General features: G+C 35.0%; 2 protein-coding genes across 3 annotated transcripts in view; one reads left to right on the top strand and one right to left on the bottom strand.

Annotated features, from left to right (window-relative positions):
* SLC25A40 (solute carrier family 25 member 40) overlaps positions 1-1,827 on the bottom strand; it is a 48,180-nt gene extending 46,353 nt beyond the window's left edge. Inside the window, exon 1 of the mRNA XM_063099444.1 lies at positions 1,621-1,827. The gene's annotated coding sequence lies outside the window, so the exon portion shown is untranslated. The remainder of the gene's footprint in view (positions 1-1,620) is intronic.
* DBF4 (DBF4-CDC7 kinase regulatory subunit) lies at positions 1,631-23,304 on the top strand. Of its 2 annotated transcripts, none has more exons than XM_063099442.1 (13): positions 1,631-1,733; positions 2,075-2,341; positions 3,616-3,788; positions 8,055-8,234; positions 9,607-9,657; positions 10,182-10,251; positions 10,464-10,540; positions 14,624-14,660; positions 15,481-15,526; positions 17,823-17,951; positions 18,443-18,557; positions 21,598-21,722; positions 22,310-23,304. In XM_063099442.1, exons 2-13 carry the CDS (start codon positions 2,296-2,298, stop codon positions 23,292-23,294), a joined length of 2,034 nt encoding a protein of 677 aa, XP_062955512.1. In that variant the 5' UTR covers positions 1,631-1,733; positions 2,075-2,295; the 3' UTR covers positions 23,295-23,304. The 2 variants fall into 2 exon arrangements, with proteins under 2 accessions (XP_062955512.1, XP_062955513.1); XM_063099443.1 differs by having other exon boundaries at positions 15,484-15,526.
* Positions 23,305-23,526: the final 222 nt, after the last annotated feature.

A 23,526-nucleotide genomic window follows, 5' to 3' on the forward strand; every position in this document is an offset into this window, starting at 1 on the left:
ATTTTTTAAGATTAACCTTGGCTTATAGATTAGAAAATTACGAACTGTCCACTAAAGCTGGCTTTCTGCTTATTCATAGCTTGGAATTATCACCTACAGTGCAAACAAGGGTGAATCTAACAGGATAGGGTGTGTCTTTCCTCCTTATAGTAAATAAGAAAAGTAACTCATCTTTCACTAGAACATAAAATGGACTTCCATTTTCTTCCCTCAATAGAAACATGCTTGAACCTTTCTCATATCTTCTAAACCTTCCAAAGACCCAATCTTCCCTTCCTATCACTATATATTTTCCGACACTGACACATTTTTGAAACAGTACACTTAACCTGTCTCAATTTCAAGTCCATCTTTTTTATCTAGTACTTACCTTCACCATCTACTCGAATTCTCACTAAGGAAACCAATGACATCTTAAACACCAAGATCAAAGGTCTATTTTCCAATTCTTAGCCTTTTCTGAACTCTCTTGGGAATGGAGGAATTCTTGTAGAGTTCACCAGAATGATAACAATTACAGAGTTCTTACTATGTGCCATATTAGCGTTTCTCAACCTTTAAGACCTTTTCATAAACATAAAAATCTTGTGCTCTTCCTATAGCTTATATTTTGAAAATAGGTTTTTCCACAAACGAAATTATAATATTGAGTGTTTATTCAAACTACACATTCTCCCACCTCTCAAGATCTGTTAACCTTCTATGCATCATCCTGTGACTGAGATCCCTCTGTATTATGTCTCTCAAATCAATCTATATTTCTCCTCCCCCGGGTCACTCTCTCCCAGACATCCGTCCTGAGTTACAAATATCTCCAATTGTTTAATAAACATAGTTCCATTATTGTCGCCCCAGGCCCTTCAACATAAACCTGTCTAAAACAAAACTCATTTCCCTGAGCAAACCTGATCCATCTCTGTGTTCTACACTCTGACTAAGGGTGGGTGTCACAACACACCTAGGTAGCTATTTGCAAATCAGTAATATTGAACTCTCTGATTTCCTTGAACTACTAGATCAAAAATCAACAATAACACCGAGTGCTTATTATGGCCTGGGATTGAGGAATGCAAAATAGTACAAAATATAATCTTCTTTCTCCTTAAAAAGTTTACAGAAATACACCAAAAACAATTTTCCCGTCTATAAAACAAAATTAAAATGTTCACAAACATTTAAATTTAATCCTTACCGTAATTCATTATCCCCGTTATACAGATGAAAAAAACGGAGACTTCATTTTCCACTCTCTTTTATTGCTGATGTAAACTTACACACAATGAAACGAAGACAGGTTTGTGCATAACAAAGGTTAACAGAGCAGAGCTCACTGCCAAATACCAAAGGGTACAGAACGACCTGAACGCGCTGTGGGGCAGCACTCCCGTCAGGGCCGGTGGCCGTTTGGTCGGACGTCCCCCAGCTGCTCTCTGCGGCCTGTCTCCAGGCTGAGGGGTCGGCGATGACCGTGGGAAAGCCGGGCTCTGCGACTCAGGGTGCGCCGAGCAGGGGCTGCCGCCACCGCCCATCCCCAGCCCGGTCCGTGGCCAAGTATGGGCTCGATCGCAGCCGCAGCGTCTCCAGCCTCCTGGACGTCCGACCTGTAGGAAAGCAGCGTACCTGGTGAAAGGAGAAGGCGGCTGGAGGACAGACGGTCCGGCAAACCGAGAAGGTGGGAATGACCCTGGCGGTGGACTACGCCGGCCTCCGGAGTCCCTAACTGCAACCACTAGGTTTGGTCAACACCGAGCCACAGGGGACCTTCAGGGATGTGCTTAAACTCCAAGCGGCGGGCGGAAACCTGGGGTCTGAGGCACAGAGAACAGAGCAATGGGGGAGGGTCGGAGGCGGAAACACCGCCCGTCGGGGAGGAGCAAGGCGCGAGGAGGCGGAGCGTGAGAGGGTCGGGGGCGCGACTCCGGGAAGCGGGCACTAGGGGGCGGAGCTGGCTGCGCAAGGAGGCGGGCACGTGGGGCGAGCGCGAGGCTGGGCGCGGCGCGCGGCGTGAGGGGGCGGGGCGCGCGTATCGGCGCCGCGGCCTCGTGACGCGTTTTCAAATCTTCAACCGCCGCAGCCCACTCGTTTGTGCTTTGCGCCTTCTTCCTCCGCCCCTGGGGGTAGTATCCGGCCCCGGAAACCCTGCCCGCAGACGAGGCACCTTTATTTCGTGGGAGCTGGGGCCCACGGAAGGGGAGAGGCGGCCGTCTTGTCAACGCGCCCGGAGAAGCCGTGTTTTCGCGGCCGCCCGGCGCGACACCCTCCCCGGACCCAGCATGTAGGTGCCAGGAGGCTGCCATGAACTCCGGAGCCATGAGGATCCACAGCAAAGGACATTTCCAGGGTACGAAGCCCCTCCTCCGCCTACAGTCCCTTTAATCCTTTCCTCCCCTCATGGTTCCACCATTGATTCATCGGAGTTCTCTCGCTGGCCGCACTGCTTCTTTTCTCTTCTGACCGTCCTCTTCTGTGGCCTGAAGGAAACCTCCTTTGAGGTTTTTGCCTCGGAGAGGGACCGGCTCCCGACCCGGCCCCTCGCGCTCTCCCTGCTCCAGCCACGGTCCCAAATTCCCGGTCGTTCCTTTCGTTGAAAACTAGCAAACAATGTGCGGATCCGGGAACTCGCGGATCGGGGCTGCGGCTCTGCCTTCCTCCCAGACCTCCTTAGACGCTGCGACTCCGCTAAGGCCCTTTGAGGCTACCGACTCTATCTTCAGTTTAAAATCGCATGTGCTTGGGCTTTTCGCTTTACTATTAGATTGGGAAATTGTGGGTGGATATTTGGTCTTACTCTCAAAAGTTTATTATCCTTCACTTGTAAAGTTGACAAAGTATTGGAATTTCAAACACACCATTGCTGGTTTCAGCATTATAGACAAGCAGGGAAACAAAAGCAAATTTCCATTTTCAGTCACCTTATTCAGTAAAAAATAAAGTGGGATCAGCATCTAAGTTTTTCATATAGATGTTTTTGTGTGTGTAGTAACCACTAGCCTAAGAACAAATTGTATTCTGAAAGTTAAATTTTAAAGCAGTTGCTAGGATGTCAGATCTGTTTTCAGTGAAAATAATGAAATGAGTGGTGGTTTAGTTGTTCTTAACGGTCTGTTAAGTTCTTTATATGAAATGGACAGTTTAGTTCTTAATATATAGACAGACTTTATATGAAATTAAACTTGAGCAAACTTGAGCACTCAGGAACATTGACAGGAACATTGACTAGATCATTTTGGGTAACAGGTTTCTTGCATCACTAAATGTTTAACATTTTAAGCACAAATTTTGAGTTTTCAACAGAATGGCAGATGCTCAGTAAGCAGTTGAGTAAATACCCTCATGGTGTTTACATCCTGAGGAAGAAAATCTCTCAGGTTTCACCTGAATATTTCCTGCTGATTCATCTATTATTTCACAATATAGGACCTGTGAAAGTATATAGGTCATTTTGCCTTTATCCTGTGTAGTCTTACAGAGAAGTACGTTTAAATACTAATGACTTAAATTGGTAGGATTATAAAGATTTTCGGTTCTGTGATAATATTGTATAATGAAATTTTTTTTTAAACAGTAAAAATTTTGTTTGCATAAAATATCTAATTCTAAACACTTTAATAACAGGTGGAATCCAAGTCAAAAATGAAAAAAACAGACAGTCTTTGAAATCTCTGAAAACTGATAACAGACCAGAAAAATGCAAATATAAGCCACTTTGGGGAAAAGTATTTTACCTTGACTTACCTTCTGTCACTCTATCTGAGAAACTGCAAAAGGACATTAAGGATCTGGGAGGGGTAAGTGAAACCACACACTGACAAAAAAGGAAGAATTTGTGACTAGTACTTTCTGGTATGTAATCATTTAAATTTTTCATTTTGAAAAACATCTGTTAGCACTAAGCTTAAATTTTTATCAACTGTTTATCATTAATGAAAAACCACTTGTTATCTTTTGAAGCCTGACAAAACTTTCAGGTTTCTGTGATTAGTAGTAAAGTGTAAACTTTCCAAAGTGTAAGAAATGAAACTCTCTTGTTCTAGTGGAATTGCTCATTGTCTTCTCAGTTGTAATATTGGGATATCTTCCAAATAGCAAAAACTCTTTGATTATAATTATTTAAATATTATAAATTTGTCTAGACTAGTATAACAGTTAAATAATGTTATTACAAAACACAGAAAGTCTGCTCAAACCACAAAGACTTAAAATTGCTCTTTCTCTTGATAGAGATATTGAGTCTCAACAAAATGAATGTCATTAAGGGAACAGAATTTTGGATTAAGAATCTGGAAATACTACATCTTTCCTCCCTTGTACATTGATTAGATGATTAGGAAATTAGAAAACTCAAGAAAAATTCTAAGATTTTCTTAGGATTAAGGTTAATATTGGTTAAATTTTAGCAAGTGAGGTTATTAAGGGTTTTTTTCTATTTAAAAGTTCCTGCTGGCTTTGAGTTTCTGAAGGTCAGCATCTTTGAATATCTGAATGGATCCTTTCATTGACAGACTAGAAACTTTCAGAAAAAATGTAACAGGTTTCCTGGAATTGCTTGTTGATGTGATATTTTATTTACCTATCTTTGAGAAGTTATTTTACTTTTTTGCTGTTTGGTTAAACTAAAACATTGCCGCAAGTCTGTAATAGTAGTAGCATGTATCGTAATGACCATATGACTGTGTTCTTAAAGGTCATGTTCTATAGGGTTGCCTCCATATTGACTATACCACCTATCACGATTGTCTTAATGTGTTAAGGACCTTAGACATTGAGTAAAGACCCCTTCATTTTAGAAGTGAAGTATTTGAGGTGCAGAGAAATTAAATGACTGGCCCAATCAGAGCTGCATTTGCCTCTTAATTCCCAGAGTGACATACTGCTGCACCATTCTGTTCCTCTAGCAGTCAATGGCTACAAAGTAGCTACCTGATATAGTTTGATAGCTTTCTCAAATACGATGAACATTTTATTAAATCTAGGTCTAATGGTCTAAAGACATTAGTGTTATTTAGATTTGTGTTTTTAGTATTGGAACCCTTCAAACAAAATTATATTTAGAAGTCCAGTGTGTAAAGCCTTTATAAAAGGGAAATGCTCTAGCTAAAAGCCTACAGTAGGAACCACTTGCCTTGCCCCTTTCTCTTTCCTCCCGTCCCCACAATTCCTGAGGCACTTGCAAGAAACACATTTTGAATGACTTCTGCATAGATGATATTTGAGTGACCTTTTGGTTTAAGACACTTCAAATCTTTACCCTAAAATGGTTTGAAATAGGCCAGTGAAGTTAGGAGCATATTAAGGGCATTAATATCCAAATTTTCCCCCAAAGCTGTGAATTTTCAACTGAGTTTATTAACTTCCTTTTTACAATTTTTTTATTTATCAAACTCTGATCCCTTCCCATACTGTCTTTCCTATAATTCAACAGTGTTCATTCCATAGGTCCTGATATCTGTCTGTAGTGTATTTATCATTTCTGTCACTAAAAATGTATTTGTCTTAAAGATCTCTTACAGGACTACTAACGAGTTGTAACTTGATCTGTAAGAAATAAAAGCAAAGGAAATGTGTGGCACTAGCATAAGGACAGACACAGGCCAATGGAATAGAACAGAGAGCTTAGAAATAATCCCTTGCATATATGGTCAGTTGGTTTTCAACCTCGGTGCCAACACCATTCAGTGGGGAAGGGGCAATCTTTTCAGCACCCGGTGCTAGGAAAACTAGATACCCACATGCAAAACTTACATCATATGCAAAAATTAACTTAAAATGGATCTAAGATCCAAATGTAAGAACAAAACTCTTGGAGGAAAATATAGGGGGAAATCTTCATGATGTCAGATTGGCAATGATTTGTTGGATATGATACCAAAATCACAAGGAACAAATGAAAAAATTTTAAATTGGACTTCAGAATTAAAAGTTTTTCTGCCTCAAAGGACAATAGCAAGAGAGTGAAAAGACAACCCACAGAATGGTAGGAAATATTTGCAAGTCATAAATTTGATAGGAGATTAATATTCAGAATATATAAAGAACTTCTACAACATAACAACAAAAGATATACAACCCAATTTAAAAATGGACAAAGGACCTGAAGAGACAGTTATGCAAAGGGGATATACTAATGGCCAATAAGCACATGAAGTGATGCTTAACATCGCCAGTCACTGGGAAATGCAGATCAAAATCACAGTGAGTTACCACTTCACACGCATTAGGATGGCTACTAGCAAAGAATCAGAAAATAATAAATGTTAACAAGGATGTGGAGAAATGGAACCCTTGTGTACTGTTAGTGGGAGTGTGAAATGATGCAGCCACTATGCAAAACAGTGTGAGTGGTTTCTGAAGAAATTAACAATTGAATTACCATATGATCCAGCAATTCCATTTTTGAGTATATATCCAAAAGAATTGAAAGCAGGGTGTGAAAGAGATATTTGTATATCCATGTTCATAGCAGTATTATTCACAATATCCAAAAGGTAGAAAAAGCCCAATGTTCAACAGGTACATGGATAAACAAAATATTGTATATAGATGTAACACAATATTATTAAGCTTTAAAAAGGAATGAAGTTCTGATATGTGCTACAACGTGGATGAACCTTAAAAGCAATGTGCTAGGTGAAATAAGCCAGTCACAAAAGGACTAATATAGAATTCCACTTATATTCCACTAGAATAGCCAAATTCACAGATACAGAAAGTAGAATAAAGATTACCAGTGACTGGGGAGAGGGGAGAATGGGGAATTATTGTTTAATGCATACAGAGTTTTGGTTCGGGATGATGAAAAAGTTCTGGAGATGGGTAGTAGTAACAGTTGCTTAACATTGTGAATGTACTTATTGCCACTGAATCATACACTTAAAAATGTTTAAAATGGTAAATGTTATGTATATTTTATCACAATAAAATGTGTAGGAGATTGGGCTTCTCTTGAAAAATTAGAACTTCTGGCATGGCTAGGGCCTTGTAATTATGAAAATGAGTACAGTATTTGGTGTTTAAATTGTTTATATTCCCTCCAGGCCCTTTTAGGCATTTGAGTCTATAATTCCTGGAATAAATCTACCTCGTATTTATTTCTACTTAGTTTAATTTTCCTGCCCCTGGATGTGGATGATCTTTAATAGCATTGTCTTTGGTACATGTGTTTATAAATTCAGGAATTTAAGTTGTGGTTTTCAAAACATTTTGGCAGGGAAATTCTCTTCCAACAAACTTGTATTCTTAAGGGTAAATGTTCCCTCCCTCCTGTAAGTTTAAGCTTTAAGGGGAAGGTGTTATAACAGTGATTTAGAGCTGTGCTGTCCAGTACGCTAGCCAACAGCAGCATATGGCTATTTAAATTTAACTTTATTAAAATTAAATAAAATTTAAAATTCAGTGGCCTGGTCACACTAGCTACATTTCAAGTGCTTAGTAGCCACACGTGGCAAGTTGCTACCTTATTGAATAGTGCAGACAAAAACATTTCTACCATTGAAGTAAGTTCTGCTAGACAATGCTGCTTTAGACCGTGGGCTTAAGTTAGAACACCTGTGTTCAGATTCTGTTATTTACTACTGGTATAATCTCAAGCAAGTCACTTAACTTCAGTTGTGTCCTCTGAAAATGGATACTATTAGTACCATGTGGTTGTTATATGGATTAAATTAATTAGGACATAAAAAGTAGCTAAGGATATATAAAGTAGCTAAGAATAGTATCTAACACATGCTGTTGTTGTTATTGGAACTCCCATTACACTTCTTCAGATCTCTGGGTTCAGAAAAATACAGTTTAAAAAAACACCAATTTAGGGCCGAGCCCGTGGCTCACTCGGTAGCGTGCTGCGCTGGCAGCGCGGCGACGCTCCCGCCGCGGGTTCGGATCCTATATAGGAATGGCCGGTGCACTCACTGGCTGAGTGCCGGTCACGAAAAAGACAAAAAAAAAACCACCAATTTACAAGATTGTGAATTGTATCAAATTGGAATTTTACACTGTGCCTAGCACGTGAAAGTTTATGGCTTTTATGACTTACTTAAAAATACTTTTTCCTCTAGCGAGTTGAAGAATTTCTCAGCAAAGATATCAATTATCTTATTTCAAATAAAAAGGAAGCTAAATTTGCACAAACCTTGGGCCGTATTTCTCCTGTACCAAGTCCAGAATCTACTTATACTGCGGAAACCACTTCACCTCATCCCAGCCATGATGGAAGTTCATTTAAGTCTCCGGACACAGTAAGTCTGTTACATATGCTTTGAGACTCAGAAATACTATACCCTGAGTACAGAAATTGTACCCTAATTTTCAATAGTAGGCTGACAGAGTTTACGTAGGTAGAACAGTTATAAAGCCACATTATGTATGGCTTTCCAGTCATTAGTAAGATTGCTGTCTTTTAGAAAGGTGTTTTTTTTTCTTAATACTACTTGTGTACTCATATCTTCATTCCTAAAGTATATCCTTGCATTTAGGGATGGCTTTTATTTTTTAGAGTAATTTACAATTAAAACATTAATAGCAGATTATTCTTTTAAAGAAGAGAGAGAAATCTTTTTAAATTTCAGAACAGGGATACGCAAACTATGATCCACAGGCCAAATCTAGCCCACTGCCTGTTTTTGTTCAGCTTGCATGCTAAGCATGGTTTTTATACTTTTCAAATGGTTGTGGGAAAGCGTCAAAAGAAGAATATTTTTGTGACAAGTAGAAATAATATGAAATTTGAATTTCATTGTCTGTAAAATTTTATTGTAATGTAACCATACCCATTTGTTTAGGTATTATATGTGGTTGCTTTTGTGCTTTAGGCATAAAATGTATACTCTCTGGCCCTTTGCATAAATAGGGGGTGATGGGAGGGGAAGAGAAAAAATGTTTAATTTATCTCATTTTTAAGTTTGAAATGTAATTAAATTGTCATTTTAAATATTCTTTTCAACTTGTCAACTGTAGCCATTTGAAAAGCAGGGAAAATGAGGGGTAAACAGGTGGAAGAAATGAGCTACAAAGGAGATATCACCTAAAAAAAAAAAAAAAAAAAAAAAAAAAGACATAATACATAGAAGAAAAGAAGTCAGAGAAAGGAGGAGAAGAGACCAAGGAAGGCTCGTGCATTCTTTCAGTTAATGATTTTTTGGAGCAAGGAGACAATACTGTAGTGATTTGTTCCAAATTATTTGTTGCTCATAGCTTTTCAACTGCTTTTCCTAATATTTTATTGAAAAGTGAAATAATATGTAAAAACAGTCTATAAAGTTTATTCTTTTTCTTAAATCTTCAATTTAATAGGAAACTAAAATGTAAACCTACTAATAGAATTCTAGTGGAACCTATCTGTTTTCATTTGTAGTGTTGAATAGAATTTACTACAAAACTGACCTCTTAGGTCTCATTCAATTGAATTGCTCCACCAAAAAAAGAAAGAAACTTAAATAGGAGATCTTACCAAGAACCTAAAGAAATCACTTTTGACCATATATTTGTTGTGTTGATAAGACTTGTACAAATAAAATTTATCTATTTATTTAGCTATTTTACCTTTTTAGCCTTTCTCCAGTGAAGCACTATGTTATGACTTTTATGTTTGTTTGTTTGTTCTTTTTATAGGTGTGTTTAAGCAGAGGAAAATTATTAGTTGAAAAAGCTATCAAGGACCATGTAAGTAGGAACTTTAAAAATTCACATTGTATATTTTGCCATTAAAAATTCAAATGGAGGGGACTGGCCCATTAGCTCAGTTAGAGCACAGTGTTACAATACCAAGGTCAAGGGTTTAGATCCCAGTGCTGGCCAAGTTGCAGGAAAAAAAAAAAAAATTCAAATGGAAATTATAGATGTTCTTAATATATTTTTTCTCATTTTTAATAGGAAAAGCCTAAATTTCTTCATGTATCTCATTTTACAAAAAACAGAATCTACGTTGCATGAAGAAACATCACCATCTTGTGGTCTTTTAAAATACTACTACGCGTTAAATTCTTGAGAATGTGGGTATAAAGTGGGATTGGTTTTAGAAATTCTAAAAGAAAAAAAATTAATGTCCTCATTGCTATTGTTAACTCTATAAGGTCTGTTCTGAATAACCATCTCAGTGACATTAGGCTTCAAATTGAGTTTTTTAAAATTTAGTTCATTTTAAGTAGTCTGTAGAGAAACTTCTTTTTAACTTTTTTTTCTTACAGGATTTTATTCCTTCAAATAGTATATTATCAAATGCCTTATCATGGGGAGTAAAAATTCTTCATATTGATGGTAAGGATTCTATAATTGTCTTTTGCCAATATTTGTTATAAGTACCCATGTCTGTCCCTTGGTTCCTGGCTTTTCATAGTAAAGTTTTTGATAACAAGGGATGCTACTAATGGTAATTCCTTCATATAAATTTACTACAACTATAAGAAAATATCTATGTTTAACTCCAAGGGTAAAATTGCAAATCTTATAACTTCTCTCTTTTAATAAAGACATTAGATACTACATTGAACAAAAGAAAAAAGAACTGTATTTACTCAAGAAATCAAGTACTTCTGCAAGAGATGTGGTATGTTTTAATTTTTAAACTAATTTTTAAAAGCATTCAAGTTTGGGGTTTTTTTTTTTATCTATCTGTAAATTTTTCTTGCCAAGTAGAAAATATTATTGTCACAGTGTACTAGGGGTAAGCCCGTGTATTGTATTCATGTTTCTCTTGTTCAAATAAATTGTTATATATCATTAAACTTTAGGATTGAACTCATGAGGTAAAAAGTTGTTTATGGGATAGTGGCATAGGTTTTTTTGTTTGTTTCCTTATTGGTTGTTAATGTTTTTTAACAGATACTTTTGCTTATTCTGTAGGAAAACCCTAAAATTAGCCTGTTGCATAGGAAGTTACTTCTGTTTGTAACATAAATAGGGAAAGTACTTACTTTTCAACTGCTCTAGATGGTGGTATAACAAAACCTTGTTAGGTAGTATGGCTAGCTGGCCTTGAAATATTTTTTAAATAATCTCATTGGGGATTGAGCTCTGTTAGACTTAATTTCCTGGCTGCTTCTTTGAAGCCTCTATACAGATTCCAGCCTTTTTCATCCTTAAAAACAAATACAATAAAACGTCCCTTGACCCCACATCCTACCTAAGTACTTTCCAATATATATAATCCTTCTCATCCGAACTTCTCCAATCTCACTTTTATACTTCCCATATACTTTTCAGCCTATAAGGTATGAAACTCTTGGCCAATTGGCCAAATCAATTTGATACTTTTTAAAACCAATCATATTGGTTCTCTAAGCTGTTGTTCATTCCTTGAACTTTTCTCTTCTGGAATTTCTTTCATCTCTTAACTTTCTTCTGGTTCTCATATTTCTGAGACCATTTATTTGTGATCTGCTTTTTCTTTAGTTAATTCTCTTTTTAAATCTTTATTATTAACATATTCATTCTTACAAATCATTATATTTCTTTATGCTCTTACCCAACCTATCACTTCCCAAACCCCGTCCTACCTTCCCCCTTCTCTAGTATCCTTAGGTTTGTTCTCTCCTTCTGAAAGTTCAACATGTTGTGGTCTTTTCTTTCTTTCTTTTCTTCATTCCTTCCTTCTTCCCTCCCCCATTCATTTAATTCTTAAATGATTGGGATGTAAAATAAAAATAAATTTCACAGGAGACTGTGTATAAAGATATGAAGCCATAAGTAGGATGGCATGTTCTGGAAATTTTCTTTAGTATAATACAACTTGATCTTTGAGTGAGAGAATAACAAAAGATGAAGCTGGAAAAATCAGGTTCAGATTATAATGGACCTTGCACACTGTATAAAGGAGTTAGATTTTATCTTGAAGGGAGTAGAAAATTACTGAAAGATTAGGAAGTGACCTGATTGGATAGTCATTTTGGAAAGATCTTCTGGTTGCCATTACAGAATGAATTCTTTGCTGGCAAGACTGAAAACTGGAAAATGGCTTTTGAACTCTCTTGAACACAATTATCAATAAATACACTACATCGTGACCACTCAGAATATGCGTGCCACATACAAGGATGCATGAGGTCCCTATGACTTTCACTTTTTTAATAAATTCACATTTATATAAGATATGAATAATATGCAGAAAGCAGCAAATAGTTTTCTTAGTATTTAAATAAAACTTAATATTTTATTTGTCTGTCTTATTTACAGGTAAAAAAATTTTCAAATGGCTATTTCCAAATCTTCACAAAATGATGAGTAGATGTTCCTATATTGGACTATGCTAAGTAGCATATAAATGACCTCTACTGCACTTTGCAGATTGGATTGTATATAGAAGTAAATGTATGAAAAATTTAAACTCACAGGGACATTTAGGGCCTCTGTGTAGATAACACACATCACATTTGTCTTCGTATGTGTATGTATCTGAAAGAAGTTTCATGGAACAATACTTAACCTTCAAATGTGACACATACCGATATTTCTATAGTATCTTCGTTTCTTAAAAATACTGGTAACAACTCTCTAAGTTGACTTTAGAGCCTGCTAATAGGTCACAGTTCACAGTTTAAAAAACATGCTGGGATGTTATTGTCAGTAATCATATCTAATGTCGAAGGCCTGGCTTAAGGAAGTAACAGAAGGGGAGGAGAAGATTTGAAAGATACTTAACAGGTATCAGTGCAGCCAGTGCCTTGAATTTGGTATTTACTAGATTATAAACTCCGTGAGAACTCAGATCATGTAATCCCCATTATTCATTTAGTATTGAACAAATACTTTGGTTTTTATCTTTATCCTTGGTTTTTAGTTTGATTGTGATGTGCCTAGGTGTGTTTTTTAATCTTTGAGATTATTCTGTTTTGCTATTCACTGAGCTTCTTGAATCTACCAATTTATGTTTGGAAAGTTTCGTTAATTTTTTTTTTTCTTTATCAGTCAATCTCCTCTTTCTACAACTACAGTAACGCTAAAATTATTAAAGTTAGACCTCTTTATGTTATCATGCAGGTCCCTGGGGTTCTGTTCTTTCTTTATTTTTCCCCTAATCTCTTTATTTCTCTTTTCTCACAATTGGAGATTTCTATTCATTTGTCTTCAAGTTCACTGACACTTTACTCTTTCATCTACAATCTGCTAATCAGCCCATCCAGTGAATTTTATATTTCAGATAATGTATTTTTCAGTTTTACAATTTCTTTCTGATCCTTTTTTATAGTTAGTTTTTCTTCTGAGAATTTGTGTCTTTCCATTCATTTTAAGTGTTTGCCTTCACTTTAAAGTCTTTTTCTGATAATTCTGACATCAGGAACATTTTGGGGTTGGCATCTGATTGTCTTTCCCTTGAGAATTGATCATGTTTTCCTGGTTCTTTAAATGTCATTTGACTATATATAATAGTTTGGATAATGCTGATTTTAATTTTGCTATTATTTTAGCAGGCCGTCATCCCAGTTTTGTTCAAACTGTCAATTCTGTCTCAATTTTCTTCTGTTTCAGTTTTTGAAGACTTGTAGTCAGCTTTGGATTTGTTCTGCACACACACCATATATAGGTTAGTCTAAGATTCAGGCAGTGGTTTAAATCTTAGTTTCATTTTCCAGGCCCTTGCTATGCTGCGTTGGGTCTGTCCTTAGCATGTGCAACTTGGAGTTAAGCCTGGCACTTGTATGGGCTTATATAGGGAATTAAGGATTCCCTTCTCCAGCTTGCTCCTTTCTTGGATTTTCCCCTCAATCTCCAGCCTGCAATGGCCCTTTTCCTAGTTGTTCTAGTCAGAAAGTGAGAGTTTCTTAGTTTTTACTGCTTGTGCTACATTTACATCTACAGCTTCATAACTGGGGCCAACCCTCAGAACAAAACTGTGGGAGAAATGAAAGAAGAAATAGTATAGGGATTCCCTTGGTATTTGGATTACTGTAGCCTCTTTCCTGGTTCGTCTAGCCAGAAAAAATGGGGTTTGTATAGGAGTTTTAGCCACTGGCTCTTCCACTGCTGCCAGCTCCATGACTAGAGATCTGAGTTTTGATTCCCTTTATTTACTTTTCAGTCTTCAGGTAGTTGCTTATTGAATGTTGTTCAGAGTTTTTAGCTGTAATCGGTGGGACTGACTGCCTGTATTGGATATATTTCATCTTGGCTTGAACTGATGGACTGTAATAAATTTTTGACTACTTCCTTTGTTGAGTTTAACACAAAAGTTTTGCTGAATGAGAGCATCTGAATAACTTACATGACTGTTTTTAGATTATTTCATTAACTAATTTTTCCTTATTCATTGATTTCTTGCTATTAAGGCAAAAATAATTACAGCTGGAATGCAAGGTACTTGTTTAATGTAACTGAACTGTACACTTAAAAATGGTTAAGATAGTAAATCTTATGTGTATTTTACCATAATTTAAAAATTGGTTTTTTGTTGGGTGTATTACTGAATTTTAAACCAGTGATTAAGATCTTTAATTCTTGAGTGACCATTGTTTAATTCGTTTGGTTAAGTTGATTTTTAAAAGCAAGATTCCGCTCCCCCATCAAACAATAACAGTCACACTTCCTTGCTATAGTACTCTTTCTATACTATTTTTTAATCTCGAGGATATTGAACAACTGCAGTTGCTGTTTTCATTGTACTTCAAACAGTATTTTCACTATTTTTTTTTTTTAGGGGAAAAGAGTTTGTACTGGTACACAAAAAACAAGAAGTAAGTATTTTGATGTCCTTAAATGTGTGTGTGTGGTTTGCTTTTAGAAAATAGAACGAATTATTTAAAGACCTTATAAAATAATGCAAACAACCCTTTAAATAATTTATTCAGGGGTTTCTTGGTCCTTTTTTTAGAACACGGGCCCCTGTGATAATCTGATGAAGCTTATGAACCCCCCTTTTGAGAATAATGTTTTTAAAAACATTTTATAAAAAAATCATTAGAATACCAAAAAAATCAATTACATTGAAATTTAGTTATTAACATAGTTTTTAATTATAAAAAAGTGATAGAATTGTTTTCTATTATACATTAAAAATAAGTTCTAGTAGTGATTCTAATGGCTACTGTAATTTTGAAGAGATAAGCATAAATGATGCTTTATCTGTAATAACTAATTTGATATGAAAATGTTTGCTGCTTCCATTGGTATCAAGGTTACAGGTACTGCTAATACTACTGTGATTTGTTGCTTATGTTTATAACTGGAGGAAATGTTAAATCTCAGTCACAAGTGAAGATGAAAGTGCAGTTTTTTTCCTGTTCCAGTTCATGATCCTCCTGAATTATATTCATAGACCCTTTGGGAGCCCCATTCAGAATGTTTAAGAATCTTGGACTATAGACAGAAGTTCTGTTATTTTTGAAAATGGGGTAATATTGGAGAATACTTCACCTGAGGCTTAAAACTTTGAAGTGGATAAATAGTTGTCTTTTGGTTTTGGGGGAGTTTTGTCAAAGTAGTTTTGTTTACCAAAAAAAAAAAAAAAAAAATCCTGATTTTGCAAGTATCTAATATGTTTTCTATGTTCTCAAGCAGGAAGACTCAAAAAGCCTTTTGTAAAGGTGGAGGATATGAGCCAGTAAGTACCTAAGTCAATGCATATGACTTAAGCTTTTATTAAAGGAGAAAATCTCCTAACTAATCGTGTTAGGTTTCTTTATGTTAGATATATATTATACTAATGTGCATGTGACATGCTTTACAGAGAGTAGCATTCATTTGTGCCCAAGGACTGAATTTAGTTTCAGTAGATATTTCTTGTAGATATCTGGTTTAGAGCAATTATGAAACCAACTTTTTAGTATTTCAAATAGTCATTCTCTGGCTAATTGCAGTATCAAATGATTCATAACTACTACTTAAAGATTGCTCTACATTTGTGAAAAGGACATTATTACATACTATTTGGAAATACAAAATCTGATTATAACATCTAAAACTCATTCTGAAGTTTTGTAGGATAATCCTAATGAAGCCTACAGATATAAAGAAGTTAGTTTGATATTGGAAAATTAGACTACTTCCTCTTGACTTTCCAGTTACTCATTTAGACATATGTGGCTTCAGTTCTCTTGGGTACTCACTGAGGTGACAAAGGTGGGTTCAAAGCTTCTTTTTATGAAATGTGTTATTGTAAAGAAAAAAAGGCATTCGAAATTAGGCCTAGAGAAGACACCAGTAAATGAAATGATATGTTTATGGATTGAAAAACTTAATATTGTTAAGATGTAAATCAATATTCCTCAAAGTGACCTATAGATTCAGTGCAGTCCCTGTCAAAATCCCAATTGTGTTTTTAGTAGAAATGGAAAGATCCATCCCAAAGTTTATATGGAATCTCAAGGGAACTTGAGTAACCAAAACAATCTTGAAAAAGAACAGAACTGGGACTGTTAGTTGAGTTGGTTAGAGTGTAGTGCTGATAACACCAAGGTCCAGGATTCAATCCCTATACTGGCCAGCCACCAAAAAAAAAAGAAAAAAAAGAACAAAATTGGAGGTCTCATACCCCCAGATTTCAAAACTTACTACGAAGCTATGGTAATCAAAACAATTTGGTGCTGGCGTAGACAGACATACAGACTAATGGAATAAAATAGAGAGCTCAGAAATAAACCAGCACATGTATGGTCTAATTTTTGACAAAGGTATGAAGATCAATGGGGAGGGGACAGTCTTTTCAACAAATGGTGTTGGGAAAACTAGATATCCGCAGGCAAAAGAATGAAGTTGGACCTTTACCATACACCATATGCAAAGAATAACTCAAAATGGATCAAAGACATAATACTATAAAACTCTTAGGAGAAAAAGCTTCATGACATTGGATTTAGCAGTGGTTTCTTGGTGTGACACCAAAAATGAAGGCAACAGAAGATAAAATTATTAAATTGGACTATATTGAAATTATGAATTTCTGTGCATCAAAGGACACAACACAGTATAAAGGCAACCCAAAGAACAGGAGAAGATATCTGCAAGTCATATATCTAATAAGGGATTAATATCCAGAATCTATAAAGAATTTCTACTACTCAACAACAAAAATCAACCCATTTTTTAAAAGTGCAAGGCACTCAATAGACATTTCTCCAAAAATGATAATACAAATAGTCTACAAGCATATGAAAAGATGCTTAACATCACTAATCATTCAGGAAATGCAAATCTAAAGCACAGTGAGATTCTATTTCACATCTATTAGAATGGTTACTATCAAAAAAAACCCACGATAGCCAAAAGGTGGAAGCAACCCAAGTCTATCCACAGATGAGTGGATAAACAAAATGGGGATATGTATACACACACACAGACACTCACAGTGAAATATTGTTCAGCCTTAAAAGAATGAAATTCTGCAACATGTTACAACATGGGTCAATCTTAAGGACATTATGCTAAGTGAAATAAGGAAAAATATTGCATGATTCCACTTATATGAAGCACCTAGAATAGTCAAATTCATAAGAACAGGAAATAGAATGGTGGTTGCCAGGGCTGGGGGAAAAGGAGGAACAGGGAGTTATTGTTTAATGGGTGCAGAGTTTCAGTTTTTGCAAGATGAATAGAGTTCTAGAGGTGGATGATAGTGGTGATGGTTCTACAACATTGTGGATATTTGATGTAACTGAACTGTGCACTTAAAAATGATTAAGTAGTAAATCTTATGTGTATTTTGCCACAACTGGAAAACTGTTTTTAAATGTTAAAGTAAGAAATTAGGCCTAGAAATTGATTCTTTGAAGGGAAGCCTAACTGATTTCTATTGTTTATTTCAGATTCCAGATGAATTAAATGATTTTGAAATATAAGACTTTAAAATTTGTTTTCTGTCATCATAGAGAATCTCATGTATTGTCTTTTTATTCTTTTAGACTTTATAGGCCATTTTATCTTCAGCTGACCAATATACCTTTTATAAATTATTCTATTCAGAAGCCCTGCGGTCCATTTGATGTAGATAAGCTGTCTAGCATCCAAAAGCAAACTCAGGCTAAACTAAGGTTGGTTTCAATTTTTCCTTTTAGAAGGAATATTATTTCAAATATCATCTCAAGTCGCTTTTTCTTTTAAAAAAATTTTGAAGCAGTTCATTTTATGTTATGGTGGTGGTGATTGTGTGTTTCTAATCACTACTCTGATTATTTTTCCACCTGTATATTTTTAATGCTTCTATGCTAGATTTGAAGTCTTAATCTGTTTTAAGTGTGTCGTATTTAGACACTTTAGATAGTTGGGGAGGGGAGTATTAAAATATTTGCAAATCAGAATGTGTTGTTTCTCTTGAGTGATCTGTAATATTCTCCAGAATATGCATTACTTTCTTAGTTCACTTTTTAATTTCTTAAAAAGAAATGTGGTTAAAAGTATTTGCTGACCTAAGTCGCTGTGCAAATTATGGCAGATTCTGTGTGTGAAAAGTTATGACAATAAATTTTAAAAGTTGTCCTTAGGTTCAGCACTTAATTCTTTTACCATGTATTTCTATCATCAGAATCCAAACGGATGGCAATAAATGTGGTGGGACCCCAATTCAACTCCAGCTGAAAGAGAAGAAAAAAAAAGGATATTGTGAATGTTGCTTACAGAAATATGAAGATCTTGAAACTGTAAATGTGATTTTATATTTAGGGGATTGATGTTTCTAAAACTCTGAATAATATTTGCTGTTTAAATTTTAGTTTGTTTTTGTGATTGTGGTTTACAAACTTGATAATTATAGGTAATGTATATTTGTTTTTGACAGAAATATCTTACATTTTAAGAACCCAGACAAGGGAAATAAATATTGAAAGATCATTTTTATTCATTCATTCAACAAATATTTATCGAGCATTTATTTTGCTCTTTTATTGAGCAAAAAAGACCAATTTCCTCCCCTCGTGAAGATCACATTCTGTGGGGAAAGTGGATAGGGGTGGGGGTAGGGCAGAGATAGTGCTATGAAAAAACATAAAACAGGAATGGGGATGTTGCTATTTATGTAGATGAGCCAAAGAATACCTAAATAAAAAGGTGACATTTGAGTAGAGACCTTAAAGAAGTGAGGTAACAAGACTTGTAGATATTGAAATAAGCAAGCATGAAAGTCCTGAATTAAACTGATTGATGGGATCAAAGAACAAATGATGGTGGCCTGTAATAAGCAGTGGTAGAGGAAGTGCTGAGACCTGGTCAGATGGTGGGTAGGTTTTAAAGGTGGGGTCAAGAGGATTTGCCAATGGAATGGATGTTGGGAGTGAAAGATATTAAGTAAAGAGTGACTATAATATTTTGGGTCTGAACAATTAAAAAATGGGTTATTATTTACTAATGGGAAGAGAAGAATTGAGGAAAATGGAGACAATTCTTTGGGGCAGGAGGAAGAGAAATAGAATGGTTGGAAGGGTATAGAGGATGAAGATAGAATTTTAAAGATGAGAACTATTGCAGTTTGTAAGCAGATAAAAAGAGTTAAGAGCTCTGGAACAGGCTGCCTGGGTTTGAATCCTGGCTTCCTGTCTGTGTGACCTTGGACAGTGCCTGGCACGTAGTAAGTGCCTATTAATGTTAGTCGTCAATTTGATTTTAATTTTTTAAACAGTAGATAATTTGTTTTGGTATTTGGTTTGGTAGAAGATGGTGGGAAAGTTAAGGAGAAAGAATAGTACTTTAAAATATCTTATTCATAAAGTATCTCTGTCTTGAGATTCTAAATTGAAGTCTGATTGTTTTATAATCCAAAATATATTAGTGCTTCATGTCAGTTTTTTGTGTTTTGTTGAAATAATAAAGGAGGAAAATGCAGTTAGTTTAATATTGCTCATAATCAGAAGGTTAAGTATTTCCCCTACCCAAGACTCATTTTGAAAATTAAAATTACAGATTTGGTCCTGAAATTTTACTTTGCTGTTGTAGCAATAGAATAATCTACAGTGGATGCTTTCCTTAGTATTAGTTTGTGATCCTAATTTGATGCTCAGAAAATCGTGGGACTAAAAAACAAAAATATTGACCACTGGTTGCCACAAAGAAGGAAAATTAGTGGAAGTAGATGTTGGAATTAGAATTTAAGATCATGTTTTTAGTTTTTCTTTCCTATGTTTGTCTCTAAGAATAAAGAAAATATTCTTTTGTTTTTTGAATCTTAGATTTCACAATGATTCAGTTCCACCTGTATCAAGAGATTAATTTAACATTTTTGAGTACTGGAAATAAAGCAATAAACAAGGCAGACATTCTCTAACATTAGTTATAGTCTGACAAAGAAGATAGCTATAAAACACGTACAATCATATATCACTTAATGAGACCAGAGTCATATTTGTGGTCCATCATTGACCAAAATGTCATTACACGGTACATGACTGTATTTGCAAGCATGGTGAATGTCAAAAAAGCGAAGTATGAAGGTGTAGTTGTAATAAATAATGAGGTGAGTTAACCTAGAATGAGGGTCATAGAAGGCCCAATTGAGAAAGTGACATTTAAATCAAGACCTAAAGGATGAGTAAGAACTAGGTGGAGGTAGAGGGGAACTACACAAAAGTTGGAGATTGTTTTACTTAAAGTAATTTATTTAAATTAATAAATGATTTTTTTCTTCCCAGAACACAGATAGACTGAATCTGAACTTACAGATTTCTTGTTTCTTTTTAAATTTTAATTATTTCTCATTTTTTTTAAACATTACTGAACATACATAATTTGTAAGATAAGGAAAGTGTTGTAAGGAAGGAATACATATGTATTCCAAGATGCATTTTTTTTTTTTTTTTTGTAACCGATGGAGAATTTAGTTTTTGGAAATGCAGTCAAATGATCAAAATTTTAAATTATGTAAAACTGGGGAAACAGAAATGAGGTTTTTCTGTGGTCATCTTGGTGCAAGCATCTAGATACAATTTCCTGATCAGCTTACAGACAGATGATAGAATTAGCCTGGAGATTCCACCTATTCAGAAGGCACTTTGTTTCCTATGAGTTTTATCCCAATATTCTGTGAACTTGTTTTATGACCATTCTTAAAATTGAGGGTAACTTCTTTGTATTCTATATTGTGAGCTCTTTAGTAATTGAGGTCATTTGTTTGTGCATTTTCTAATGTGTTTTTCAGTTATGAATATTGTGTTTTTAATACTTTGTAGCATTTAATGTGGTTCATGTGTGTGTTTATTTAATCTGCCTTCTAGATCCTTGTATGTTTTGGATTCTTGTATGTTAATTTTTAATAGTCACTTAAGTAAGCCCTACCTTGTTTACTTAGTGTTAATTGTATAAGCGTAAAGTAGTATGGGGAAAAGTGTTTACCAAAAACATTAGCACACACTGATTGTTAAATGTTACTGGTGTTTTTCTCCATCTTTATCTTCATTTTCTGATATAGCTCATTCTTTTCAGTTCCCATGTAACTACAAATTAGTACTTGACTTTTCTCACTGTCAGAAAAACGGAAGACTGTAAAACCAAAGTAATTTTAGTGGTTTCTCAGAAGTTACTTTTATTTTACTTCTTAACATCCTTTAAAGTTGAGTAAAAGTATATTTTCTTCGGAATAGTTATTGGAAATCTAATTTTAGGGGCATAAAAATGTTAGAAAACCTGAACACAAAGGCGTCTGTTGATTTAAAAATATAATTTTATGACTTAACGCTTTTTATTTTGTTTTAGCACCTTCTAAGTGAACAACACAGAAACTTTGCGCAGAGTAACCAGTATCAAGTTGTTGATGATATTGTATCTAAATTAGTTTTTGACTTTGTGGAATATGAAAGGGACACACCTAAAAAGAAAAGGTAATTTATCAACCTAAGTTTAAATTCTACTAGAATATTAAACTATTTTATTAAACTAAAAATAAATCCAAAGTTTGCCTATTCTTAGAAGGAATATGTGTTTTGAAGGATATAAATATGATTACGAACTAATAACTTCTTTTCTCCCTTATTCCCCCACTATCAAGTGCTTACTTTAGATTACTTTTAGTCCCCTTCTTGACATTATAGTTTAGGAGAGAAATTTACTTTTTCTGTAAAGAGCCAGATAGTTAATATTTTAGATTTTATGAACCATAAGATCTCAGTTGCAACTACTCAGCTTTGCTGTTGTACAGTGGGTGTTGGCTATGTTTCATTAAAACTTTGTTTAGAAAAATAGACTGAAGGCTAGATTTTGTCCACAGGCTATGTAGTTTGTCAACTCCTGGTCTAGAATCCTAAAGTTTATCATCTACTCAGACCGAAAAGGCTTACAAAACTTTTAGTTAATCTTAAGTTTTATGAAACCTTCCTCCACTTGTCTCTATTAAGTCTTCTTTATCCTTTCACTAAATATTTCTGTTTAAACTCTACTTGCTGATAATTGTTTTGTTTTGTTTTCTTAGAATAAAATACAGTGTTGGATCCCTTTCTCCTATTTCTACAAATGTCCTGAAAAAGACTGAACCAAACGAAAAACTAGAGTTGCGACATATTTCTCAGAAAGACTTCAGAGGAAATAATATACAGGTGATCGAGCAGAATTTCCTGTATAAAGAAACCCAGGAACCTGATCAAAAGCTTGTGTTTGTTTCAGAACCTATCCCCTGCCCTTCAAATGAATTAAGACGACTTAATGAGAAAACAACTAATAAATGTTCCACGTTAAATCTAGCTGAAAATGACATAAAAGAGAATTTTACACAGCTGCCTCCACATAAAAATAAACAGGAATGCATTCTTGACATTTCTGAACATAAGTTAATTAGAAATGAAAATGGCTTAGAAGAAATAAGGGTAGGTTGCTGTCCATGTAGGCTACAGACATCTACACAAGTTTCTAGTTGCAATAAAGATAATAGCGCATCTCAGCTAAAACAAAAGTCAAATGCTGCGTTTTTTCCAGCAAAGGAGCTGAGGGAAAAGGACCTTCATTCAGTAGTTGGTCATGCTTCTGGTTTGATAACGGTAAACAGTTCACAAGAGCATGTAACAATTGAGGCAAAGACGCCCTCCCATAATCTTCCTGAGGAACCCAATGAATGTGACATCAAAAATATGGACAGTTTGCCTTCTGGTAAAATCCATCGAAAAGTGAAAATATTGGGACGAAATAGAAAAGAAAATCTGGAACCAAATGCTGAATTAGATAAGAAAAGAACTGAATTTCTTATTACACAAGAAGAAAACAGAATTTGTAGCTCACCAGTACAATCTCTACTGGAGTTATTTCAGACTAGTGAAGAGAAATCAGAATTTTTGGGTTTCACAAGCTACACGGAAAACATGAGTATATGTGATGTTTTAGATATTTGGGAAGAGGAAAATTCAAATAATCTGTTGTCAATGTTTTTCTCTTCCCCTTCAACTTCTACATTTACTGGCTTTTAGATTTTAAAAAAATAAATGTTTCAAAAATGATAAGGATCATATTAAAATTTTTATAAATATGTATAAAAGTTCTTAGGATTCTTTTGCCAACTTTGTTTACAGAACCAAATGTAAATATTAACAATAAAGGTGATTGCAATTTTCTACAGAATTGAAAACCCATCATAGGAAAATTATAGAATAAACTTGTGACTTGTCTTATTTTATAATCATTGTTTTGTGGGAATTCTAA

This window comes from Cynocephalus volans, chromosome 6 (assembly GCF_027409185.1).
Source record: "Cynocephalus volans isolate mCynVol1 chromosome 6, mCynVol1.pri, whole genome shotgun sequence".
Taxonomy (NCBI): domain Eukaryota; kingdom Metazoa; phylum Chordata; class Mammalia; order Dermoptera; family Cynocephalidae; genus Cynocephalus; species Cynocephalus volans.

What these genes read in the sequence shown, in the direction of transcription:
- DBF4 (XM_063099442.1), top strand. Translation starts at nt 2,296, where the DNA reads ATGAACTCCGGAGCCATGAGGATCCACAGCAAAGGACATTTCCAGG. An exon ending in AAAAATTCTTCATATTGATG is followed by an intron (nt 10,252 to 10,463) that starts GTAAGGATTCTA and finishes CTTTTAATAAAG; the next exon opens with ACATTAGATACTACATTGAA. An exon ending in AAGGTGGAGGATATGAGCCA is followed by an intron (nt 15,527 to 17,822) that starts GTAAGTACCTAA and finishes TTATTCTTTTAG; the next exon opens with ACTTTATAGGCCATTTTATC.